Source organism: Apis laboriosa, unplaced genomic scaffold (genome assembly GCF_014066325.1).
Source record: "Apis laboriosa isolate Shangri-la unplaced genomic scaffold, ASM1406632v1 scaffold53_cov140, whole genome shotgun sequence".
NCBI lineage: Eukaryota > Metazoa > Arthropoda > Insecta > Hymenoptera > Apidae > Apis > Apis laboriosa.
Window position 1 is genome coordinate 442,591 of NW_025223656.1, and position 12,431 is coordinate 455,021.

Consider the following 12,431-nt stretch of genomic DNA (forward strand, 5'->3'; position numbering starts at 1 on the left):
ATTTTTATTTAATAGATATTTATAAAATTATTACAAATGTATATAAGTGTATTTAAGTATATTTTATCGAGTTCATCGATTTTTTTAATTATATTTGTACAATAAATTTTTGTGCGCATTTATGATTTGTTCTTTTATAGCATTACATATATATTTATGTATGGGAGTGCATACAATTTTTCTGATAAAGTTTCTTAAATTGTGACAAAGAAAAGTGTCAAGTGACCAAGAAAAAGATATGCTAACATGTTAATCAAAAGAAAGAAAAAGAAAAAAAAAATTGTTACAAATATTTATACTATACTTATACTTTCAATTATAATTTAAATTAATCATTAACAATTATTAGTATTTAAAGTTGTGGTCGATTTCCATGAAGAAAAGTATATATCGCGTTCCTGAGTATAATGTTTGGGATAAATGAAGTATCTCGAAGAGATTTATTTGTCATTGGACTAGTATATTTTCCACATAAAAACCATTCATTTATAGCTGCTTTCTCATATGTAAATCCATCTGAAATTAAGATGTTTGTTAAAATAATTATTTGTTAATAATTCTTAATTATAATTTTTATTTATATTACCAGAACATTGAACAGGTTCTTTCATTATTTCATGTGTAATAGGACATAAAAATTCGTGAGGTATTTCGGTATCGTCTATAGAAATTTCTATAGAATTATCATCTTCACGTTTCAACCAATACAATTGTGTTTTAAGTGCTTCTGCTGTCTGCAATTGTATACGCAATTAAAATTACCATAAAATGAATAGGAATAGGAAAAAATATAAATTATTTTAAATTCTACCTCATCATCCTGTTCTATATGCAGTTTTTTTATTAATTCATTTTCCGATAAAGAAAATAATTGACGTCCCGTTAAAGAAATCGCAGAAGCATTTTTAATTAATATTGATAAACCTATTTCGTCTAACCATTTTAAGGTATCATCAATCTTCCAATCTATAACCTTTCGTATTAAATATTAAAAATGTTAATAATTAACATAATTTTTTATTATTAAACAAAATATTATTTTATACAATATCATGTTTTAAATACCTTTTTTCTATTATACTTTAAATTATTCATTAATATATTTTGTGAAATTAATTGTTGAGGTATTTTCCAAATTAAGACAGTTTTATCTAGAGCACCTATATTTATGATTTAAAATAATTTATTTATATAAAAAAGAATTAATTAAAAGAATGTACATTGGATAAAATAATATAACCCAAACCTGTAATAAAAAGGGATGTATCTTCCGAAAATGCACAAGCAGTTACAAGACTTTCGTGCTCTTCTAATACGTACAAACACACTCCAGAATACTAAAATTATATGTATAATTTTTTAAGTTATAAATAATTATGCAAAATAATTTTTCACATATCTAGATATTATTTTTCTCTTTTTTTTGTTATTGCCATTTTTGAAAAAGAATGACTTATTTTTTATAAAAGATAAAAAAGAGATAATTTAAATATTATACTTACTATACTCCATATACGTGCAGTTCTATCGGTCGCTACACTTCCTAAGATTTCGCTGTGAATTGGAGAAAATCGAACACAAGTTACATTGCCACCATGTCCAGTAAAAGTTTTTTTTTCTTTATATTGTATGTCATCGCCAGTGCTTCCAATACTTCCTGTTGCACTTACATCTCGTTTACCAATTGTTATTTGCCATAATTTAACCATTGAATCATTGCCACCAGTTGCCAGTAAATAAAAGTGTTTATCATTATTTATATTTATTCTTTCTGTAAATCAAGATAATATGATAAATTACGAAGAGCAGTTATAAACATCAATATTAATTCATAATATTTTATAATACTCACTATTATATATAAAATCAGACGATGGACTAAAGTCACATCCTTGTACGCCTAAGTCATGAGCTTCTCCACAAATAATTAACGCCGCACAATTTTTATTATCCACAATGTCAAATAATCTCCAGGTACCTTCGTTACAAGCCGTGACTAAATAACAAGAATCAGGTGTAAAAGCAATCGCGTTTACTGCATCGGAGTGACCTTTGAAAACACTGCACATAATAATAACTTAATGTGTATTTTACTATTTATATATATATATATATATATGTATGTATGCAAAAATAATGTTTTCATTAATATTTATAATAATGTATAAAAAAATAAAGTTGTATTTAATATATTATTTGGATGCAATTTGTGATTCATTTGATTTTCTATTTGTTCCATTTAGAACAAAATTTTTCTGGCAATATTGTTGTTTCCTTTATTCTAATTTATAAATAAAATTAAAATTAAAATTATTCTAAATTAAAATAAAATAATATTATTTTCAATACTATTTTCTTTGCTTAAAAATTTAATAGCAAATACATATATATTTAGAAGGCCCTAGTGAAACAAGTTTTTTTATGCGCCTTTTCATGCGTAATCGAAGTTTGAATGTTATAAAATAATAGCAATAATTCGTTTTTCAAGTTTGATGTTCTGATGTTTTAGATAAAAAGAGAAAGATCCTTCTTTTCATCGGTATCTACGAATTTTTGTATTTAATTATATTACAAAATCAGAACTAAAAAAATTAAGTGACAAAAAAATCATGTTTTGAATCGAACTTTAGATTTTGAATCGAAAATCGAATCTCGAAATAATGAATATCTGAATATGAATTAATAAATTTTCGAGATCTCGATCCGAATCCAAAAAAATTCCGATTTGAGTCAAATCTATAATTTTAAATACTTGTATATTTCTAAATAGAAAAGACAAAAAAAAAAAAAAGATATGATTTTTCTATTTTAAATATAAAAACTTGGAAAGGCATTAATGACTGATTGAAATGAAATTTGGTAGATTTTAGGGGATTTAAAGACAGAGAATGGATGTGAATTATCAGAAAATATTATCAGCAGAATTATTAAGAAATATTATCTTCTCACAAATTTAATTTTATCTAGTAATTGGGATTTGTAATGGTGATTTTTCTTTTGACATAAATTGCCAAAATTGAGATTTCAATCATTGATATTATTCGGAAATATAGTCAAAATATTTTAAAGATATACCAAAGTTCCTCCATATTATCCACATTCCATAATGTTGTCCTTTCATCATCTCCAGCAGTAGCAATTTTAGTACCATCCGGGGACCATCGACAAACGCGAATACCGGATCCCGAATTTACGAAAGAAGATTTTGCTTGACAGCCGTCCTACGAGAAATTAAGTAATAAAAGAGCATCACTAACAGTGAGTTTAATTTACAATTTACAAAGTTATATGAAATGGACCAAAGAAAAGTCGTTATGTTTCGTTATTCTTTAAGATGTTTCAATATTGTTATTTTCCTATTTTAACATTGATAATTTTTATTTAAATATATGTGATATTACCTCAGTATTCCAGATAACAACAGTTCCATCTAAAGAGCAGGAGGCAAGCATACGACCACAAGGACTAAATTCTACATGATTTATGCTATATTTATGACCATCTAATGGACTGTAAGATTTTTCTTGAAATTTCATGGTAATTTCGGAATCTGTTTCTTCTTCTTCGTTTTCAATAGTCCAAATTCGTATTAATTTATCCCTATACATTTAATATAATTATTTAATGATATAGATTTAAAATCTGCCGATTTGAAATTTTGCAAATAACTTCATTTTATATAAAAATAATATTTGCGAGAAGAATTTTTGGCGATTCGAAAGTTAAAACTCAAAATTTTGTAAAAAGTCGTTATGTTTTGTTCTATTATTTTAGTATCAACATCATCAATACAATAAATAATACACGCAGAATAAGATCATAATAATAATCATAATAGTAATCATAATCAGTAATCATAATATTTGTCCTAAGATAAAATATCCAAAAAATTTTAGCCAAATCGGGCATGATAAGTTTTCAGAAATTTTATCGATGTTTATGTATATTTTAATAAAAAAAAGATAATGATAGCAATGAAATTTGAACGAAAAGTTATTTTGTATATTATATATAATTCATATTTTTTATGTAAGCGATTTCATATCGAAATAAATTATAAATTTTTTGAAATACTTTGTATTTTAATCGTTCGTTGTCTTTCTTTATCTGTCATTCTCGATGATTATTATCGTTGTTAGCAAAAATAAAACGAAGCATTGCTTGTGAATTAAATGAATATATTAAATATATATGTACTTACGAATGTACTTATATGTTTACTACTTATCTATGAACTCATGAATAGAAAATATTATATACATATTTTATATTTTTATATGTAGGATGTTAATATATTCATAGAGCACTTTTAGAAAATCGATTGTACAAGTTAAAATAAATATAAAAGTTAACATACAAAAATGTCAATTACGTTTACTTATTAGATTATAAATAATTTAAGTTCATAATTAAATGAAGCAAAGAAGGAAAAATATAACAAAGTATAACAGGATAATTTTTTCTTTCGATTTTGTTTCATTTAATGCAAATTTTAATTATTTATATAATAAATCTTAAAATCTTAATTTTTATATATCAATTTTCATATTTATTTTGATTTTAATCAATTTTTTTACGAATACAATAAGATTCTACATATATATATATATATATATATATATTATGTTATTATATAAATAATATTATATTATATATATAAATATATATATATTATGTTATTATATAAATAATACTATATTATATATATAAATAATATATTATATAAAATATATGTGCATAAACATCGGCAATTTAATCATGAATCATATAAAAATTCTAACTAACCCAGATCCAGAAGCGATAAGATGATTTCCGTAAAAAGCTAGACTATTCACTACACCAGTGTGTTCTTCCAATTTTTGAATTAATCGAACATCATTAATAGATTCAACATTCTTCATTACAGTCTGTTCATATTCAGTGCTCTGGATATAATGATAGAAAATTAGTTTCGTTCTACACGAATGCGATTATTTTTTTACGATTGAAGATAGATGAAAACATATATATTTACTTCTTCGTGATTATCTAAAAATAAGGCAGGTGTAAATCGTCGTACAAGTTCCGAATCAAGACTTAAGTTTCCTTTGAGATCCCAAACAATCACAGATTTATCGTTAGAACCTATAATGATAATATTAATAAAATGAAGAGCATATGCAATTGTATTATACATATATATATAATTAATTACCAGTTGCCAATAAATTTCCATCTCTCGAGAATGCGCAACACGCTACATATCTATTATGCCCTGATATTATCGTCATTACTTTTCCCGAATTCTAAAAATCATTATATTAATTTATTTTAGAATTTTAAAATATTGAAATTCGATTATATAAAATCACAATGTCATCAACAATTGCAACACAAGTTCCATGATTTATTGTTTTAAAGAATAGAAATATATATACGTATATATTTTATACCGTTTCCCAAATCACTGCTGTTTTATCAAGACTACTGCTGGCAATGAACAATCCGTTTATGTTGAAACAAACACAAGTTAAAGCACTGCTGTGTTTTTCCATGATTCTGCAGAGATTTATATTGACAGAGGACGGTTGAGTTTCACATTTCGATTGTATTATAATTATTTCCCATAGTTTTACACAATGGTCATTACCGCAAGTAACTAGTTGATATAATTTCGTGAGCGGATCGTTACCTAAATATTAATCAAATTAAAAATATATTAGTATCATGAGATCTTTATCTAATTATTTATATTTTTCTAAAACAAAAGTGTTGTAAAAATTTTCTATATATTACTTATAATCTTTTGAGAAGTCGAAAAATCACAAGAAATAACGCCTAGATCATGAGCATCATCTACCCAGGCAAGAGCAGTGATTGTTTGATTATCGGAAAGGCACGAGTCGATGATATCGGCGGTGGAGAATAATTTCAAGACACCAAATGTACAAGTGGTAATCAACCAAGTAGAATCGGGTGAAAAACATACACTTTGTACAGCACCATCATGTTTTTGAAAACATCTAAATTACCGATAGAGATAGATTTCATTTATATATGGTCGTAATAAATAAATATCGTAACAATGTTGATTGGTAAAGAAAATACGAATTGACAAAATTGACGATTGAGTTTTTGAACATGTTCAATTCATGAAGTTATCAATTTTACTATTATTTTACTATTATATAATATATAATAATATATATATATATATTATATATAATATATATAATAATATATTATTACTATTTATCAATTTATATTATACTATATAAGATTACAATGCTGGTTCTTGCCTAACTAAATTGCGTCGAACCAAATCCCAAAGACAAACTTGTCCATTATCTCCAGCAGTTGCAAGTAACGTTGAATCGGGTGAAAATCTACAAACTCTCACAGCTTCTCCACCCACTTGAACCATGGTATGAATTTTTGATCCTGTCTGAAAATACATGATATTTATATCTAATACTATCTTGATAATATGATAATATCATAATAATAATATTAATCGTAATTTATTTTAGTTTCGGATAATAGATAGAACATAATAATAAAAACTTACTCGTAAATTCCAAAGTAATGTTGTACCATCTATACTGGCCGAAGCTAACATCGTTGATCGAGGACTCACTTTGACAGATGTAACTCCATATTTGTGTCCTTGCAATGGAGAAAAATATGCTTCTATGTATCCTGTGCCGGATCGCCATTGCCAAACTCTAACTCGTTTGTCTCTGGAAGAATATAGAAAGATTCATCGATCATTTATTTTGAAAAAAGTTTTTCTACATATTTACAAATCATGAATTTTTTATAACTTTCTTACCCAGATCCAGTTACTAATACGCAATCACCAGCAAAATCAACACTAGTTACATCATTAGTGTGAGATGTTAAAGTTTGTAGAATTTGTACATTTTCTATGATGGTGGTCATATTTGCACGTACTAATTTCGTTACTAATATTTTTCATGTACCTATTATCAGCGTTATAAGAATTATAGCAAACGCGATAATACCGTATAATAAATAAAAAATAATCAAAATAACTACATTATATTTAGCATAAAATTCTATTCATGCGGCGTAAAATATATTTTATCATTTAACTTTACATATTTTCGTCTTCAACTTTAAAAGTTACGAATAACTTTAAACTGCTGATACGTTTGTTTAGATCCCTATGTTATAAGTGGACAAATTCCAGTAAATGTCAAATATCTTAAGCAAAATATAAAGAGTACGTGGTGTAAAGAAACGTGGAAAATTCCACGTTTAATGTTAACGTTAAAGACCTTGATATTGTTCGATATATGTATTATATATAAGTTTAATAAACGTGGCTCTATTGGATAGGATATAGTCCAATTGTAATTGAATTAAACAAAAGATTATATATCTATTTCATATGAAAGATAATTAATGATGTATAATAATAATCATATATAAAGTACAAAATATGCATTTCAAATCATGTAAAAATATTTTTTCGAAGCTAATAAGTAAATAAATACGATAAGAAAATATTTATGTTGAAAACTATTCACTTATATTAACAAAGAGAAATTGCGAACATTAATGCAACTTTAATTCGAACAATTCGAAAGATAGGTTCATTGAAAATGTGGAAATGTAACATCTTGAACACTTACTTTCCAAGGAAGATTTATTTCGTTTAATTATTTGACACATATCGTTTCTTTCAAGTGATAAAACTGAACTCGGCAAAATAAAGTTGTGTGTGCATTCCATAATAAAATGTCAACGCATGTCTGCTACGGTTCTAAAATCGATATATACGGGGTAACTAAGTACAAATAGCTGTAGAATAACATGGATGATTTTGTATCGGTATTGAAATCCTTATTATTATTGTATACTATCATTACTATCATTAGTTTATTTACTATCATATTTACTAATCATATATTGTTACTTTATCTTTTGTCGATTTATTTATATTATACCTTTATATTGAAAATAAAAATAATCGTAACTTCTCTCAACTTTTTTTAATAGAAAAGTCTGCTCTATATTTATCAGATTTATCTCTTCTGAAGTTATATTTTTTTCGAAGTTAGATTTCTAGTTTTTTAAATAAATTAAAAAATATCAGTTAAAATAAGTACATTTTTAACGTTTTTTATCTTTGATCATTATTATATATGATATTTATATGTAATCTAATAACTATATCATTTTATTCAGAAGAATATTACATAATTATTTCATGTTAAGAGCAACTAAATAACAATTACTATAAAAATATAAAATATTTCGAATGTTGAAAAATTATAATTTTTTTTTGAAATGATTTTTTCAAAAACTGTGAAATTCTAGAAAAAAATGATTTATAGATTAAAATCTATAAGAAACGTTTATTAAAGATTATAAAATTATAAAATTAAAGAAAAGTTATAATTTGTTATAATATTAATTATAAAAAAAGTTATAATATTACATAATTACTTACATACTACTTTATTATGATCCCTGTATATTAATGAATTAATTATTTATTAATGCATTATTATGTCAAATATAATTTTTTAAAATATATTTTGTAAATTGTAATTTATATCATTAAAAAAAAAATATTTATTATCAAAATAAAAATAAAAATATTACATTTATGTGTATTTCTTCAATTATAAAAAATATTTGTAATAAGCAAAGAATGAAAAATACAATCATTTTATTCAATGATTACATTTAATAGAGCAGGATCTACAGTGTTTCTGCTGTCAGATTATATTGTATACTTTCTATTCAATTTCTACTAATTTATCGTTATTATGATAATTACGAATAAAATCGGAATAGTTTTTATCAAAAACTAAATTTGCTATATTTTTGTTACTATTAATTTATTATTATTGTTATTTATTATTTTTGTTGCTATTAATTTATTAATATAATTAAATACAATAGATTTTGTATCAAATCTGCAACTTTTCTGTTGCTAAATATTTGCAGTAGAATAATATTATTATCATATAAAATATATGCAATATTATTATATTATATAGAATATTTTTATATAATGTATAACAAATATATTTCAAAAATCACAATTTTAATTATAGGAATAGAAAAGATTAAAATTATGTATATTTAAAAATATTTAAATATTATTGATATTCATATTTAATAAAACAAATTAGTGATTACAGATGAAATATATTGTTTAAATAGTAATAAAAAACAGATGTCCTATAACGATTTATTGAAATTATATATAATATAGATTTTTAATTTTATTCTAGTCGTTTTGCATTTTAAATGAAATATTAATTACTAATTTTTATTTATTGAAATTAAATTTGGTTTATATTTTTTTTTCAATATTTGAAAATTATTTTAGTTTTATTGATCTAGTTTTTGAAGTTGATCTAGTTATTTGTAAACTATATAGTACTAGATTAACATTGAATTATATTTAAATATTCATATTATTCAAATTTTTAATATGAATTTCTTAAGTTAAAATTGTGATTTTTGGAATCTATTCATTAATTCTATCAATTTGAAAAAACTTTCAAATTTTTTTCGGGAAAATTTCATCTTATTAAGATTTTTAAAAATTTTTAAGCTTTAAATTAGATTTGAAGTGATTCAAATTTGGTATTTTATAGAAAAATAATTCAAAACTTTTAAAATCTCTTTTCTAGTTATAAAATTTAATTTGTTTCTTTAAAAAATGCTCAAATTTGTCATATACTATTATTACTAATAACAAAATACATTTATTTAATCTTTTTAATCCGCAATACAATGAAATTTATCATATTGATTATAAAGAAAACTGAAGATAGATCAATATAGTGAATTTTATATGTAATCTACATGCATTGTGCGTAAATAATGTACATAAATGAATTATAAAGAATTTATTATTACTAAAAAATTAAGAATCCGTATATTTATATTCACATGAAATTTATACAACATAGTTAATTATATAAATAACAAAAATAGTAAGATGAAAAAAACTTAATATTAATTAATCAATAAAAGTTTTTTAACTTACAAAAAATAATTTTATAATAAATAATTTAATAATTTAATAAATAATATAATAAATAATTTTATTATATTTTATTTTTTCTTTATATATAATTTTATTCTAAAATAAACAATTTATTTCAAATCGACCAATTATTATTATTATAAATTAGATATACGATTTGATTTTTATAAGTTATTTACATAAATTATTTTTTATCTAGATTTTGAAAGTTTCGAATTATAAAATTAGTAGAAAGGTTCAAGGATCAAAAAATCAAAATTTTTTTATCAAATGATTTCGAAATTTCAAAATTTCAAATCTCATAATGAGATTTTCATTTCTAGCAAAGAATTATTAAGAATTTCATGGCGCATGCTCATTGATAATCCCGCACGTTAGGTGATGAAATACAAATGGTTGATTTCAAGTAAAGTGACAAATACTGTTATTTTATTTTCGTATTAATAGTCATTTTATGATATTATTTTAAAAAGAAAAATATACAATTATTTAAGAGTGAGTATAATTTTTAATATAATATATAAAAATATAAATTTCTATCAAAAATATTAAATAATTCAAGGTACAATAATTTAAAGGAATTTTCCGGAAAATTTTACTATAAAATATCATTATTATATCTATAATATATTGTTATTATTGATTGATATTAATTTAGAATTATTAATTTAATGTTATTAATATTTAAATAAAAATTTATTGAATAATAAAACAAAATATTAGAGGTTATGATGTATCATAATATAAATTTTATATATAATATCTTAAAAAAATATTTTTTAATTTAAAACATAATTTAAAAATTTTTATACTTATATATTTATGTATATATTTAGCATATAATTATTTTTTTTGTTACTTATTCTTATAAGTGAGTGTAATATCTAGACAGATGCCAAGTGTTAAAGATGAATCTGAAGCAGAAGGAGAAGAAATGTCTCATGATAGCAATGAAAGTAATCAAAGTTCTGCATCATGCGATAGTAGTGCAGAACACAGTGATAGTGATGATTCTTCAGAAATGGATGAAGATGAATGTGAAAGACGACGTAATGAATGTATGGAAAACTTAGTAGATTTAGAAAGACAATTTACACTTCTTAAAGAGCAGTAAATATTTTCATATGATACAATTTTTTAAAAATATAATTATAAAAAGAATTTAATTACTACAAATTTAATATATATAACTTTTAAAAATAATTTTAGGCTTTATCGTGAAAGAATTACTCAAGTAGATACAAAATTAGGTGAAGTTCGAGTTGGAAAATCTGAAGAATATTTAATACCATTGGAACGATTAAAAGAAAATATGAAAACCAAAACAGAAGTAGCTGGGATATTAAAACAATATAGATTACAAAATATACAGAATAAATTTTTAGCAGAAGAACAAGCTGCATTGCAAAATTTTGAAAGTGAAAAAGAATTAATTTGGGATTGCATTCATAATGATTTGCAAGAAAAAATTCGTAGATTAGAAGAAGATAGAAATAATGTTGATATTCATGCAGATTTATGGTTAAATTCTAATGGTAGAAGACGCAGAAATCATACTGAAAGAAGAAGAGCTGTTTCTGTTGCGGGACCTTATATTGTTTACATGCTTAATGATGCAGATATTCTTGAAGATTGGGCATTGATAAAGAAAAGTTTAAGCAGTAGAAAAACTGAAATAATATAATGATACATCCATTGAAATATAAATCCATTTTAAAAATATAACAATCTTAATGATAATGTATTGCTCTTTTATAGATATATATAAAAGATGTATAAAAGATATTAGAGCGATCATTATCTTCATTTATTGGCACTTCTCTTATGTTTATAACACATATATAAAGTGCCTTCTATAAAAACATTTTGATCTCTATAAAATTATTTTAATTAATAAAATACTGGTGCAAATAGAGTAATGGAAAAATTTTATGACAAAGTATCTTTGTCTTTGAAAGCACAATTCATGATAAACTAACAAAATATTAATTAATTGTAAAAATAATTGTTAAATTTTTTTTACGAATATAATATTTTGTTATAAAATCAATTTAATGTAAAAATTTATTTAAATAATTTTAAGCTTATTTATAATGAATTCTGTAAAATATGTTTCTTGAAAATCATAAGTATAGATTTTAACTTTTAATATTATAATTTTTAATCTAGAATTTATTTATAAAATTATTAGTAAAAAAATCAATTTAATTTTTATCGATTTGTCATACATGTACAAACTGTAATATATTTGAATATATTTCATATTTTTGAATAAACTTAAAAAAAATAATGTTTAGTAAATATTTGTATATCTTTTATGAATATAAATTTTTGATATTTACATAATATATCACATTTTTTAAACCTATATATAAATATAATATATTTAAAACTTAAATATTTTAACAATAAAAAT

The 12,431-nt window shown here is 22.7% G+C and overlaps 2 protein-coding genes across 4 annotated transcripts; one reads left to right on the plus strand and one right to left on the minus strand.

Annotated features, from left to right (window-relative positions):
• Positions 1–28: 28 nt before the first annotated feature.
• Positions 29–7,932, minus strand: LOC122717554 (WD repeat, SAM and U-box domain-containing protein 1-like). Of its 2 annotated transcripts, XM_043941760.1 has the most exons (18): positions 7,638–7,932; positions 6,812–6,962; positions 6,548–6,719; positions 6,279–6,424; positions 5,776–6,002; positions 5,433–5,671; positions 5,195–5,285; positions 5,015–5,124; positions 4,786–4,925; positions 3,402–3,600; positions 3,076–3,221; positions 1,853–2,061; positions 1,503–1,771; positions 1,247–1,337; positions 1,066–1,160; positions 812–973; positions 587–734; positions 29–516 (listed from the first exon to the last, which is right to left on the minus strand). In XM_043941760.1, the coding sequence occupies exons 2-18, from the start codon at positions 6,919–6,921 to the stop codon at positions 353–355; spliced, it is 2,718 nt and encodes a 905-aa protein (XP_043797695.1). In that variant the 5' UTR covers positions 6,922–6,962; positions 7,638–7,932; the 3' UTR covers positions 29–352. The 2 variants fall into 2 exon arrangements, with proteins under 2 accessions (XP_043797695.1, XP_043797696.1); XM_043941761.1 differs by lacking the exon at positions 6,812–6,962.
• Positions 7,933–10,410: 2,478 nt separating this feature from the next.
• LOC122717590 (breast cancer metastasis-suppressor 1-like protein) lies at positions 10,411–11,961 on the plus strand. 2 transcript variants are annotated; one of them, XM_043941810.1, is made up of 3 exons: positions 10,411–10,510; positions 10,888–11,125; positions 11,225–11,961. In XM_043941810.1, coding segments are annotated over exons 1-3 (714 nt in total). In that variant the 5' UTR covers positions 10,411–10,509; the 3' UTR covers positions 11,700–11,961. The 2 variants fall into 2 exon arrangements, with proteins under 2 accessions (XP_043797745.1, XP_043797746.1); XM_043941811.1 differs by having other exon boundaries at positions 10,417–10,510; positions 10,904–11,125.
• The last annotated feature ends 470 nt before the right edge of the window (positions 11,962–12,431 follow it).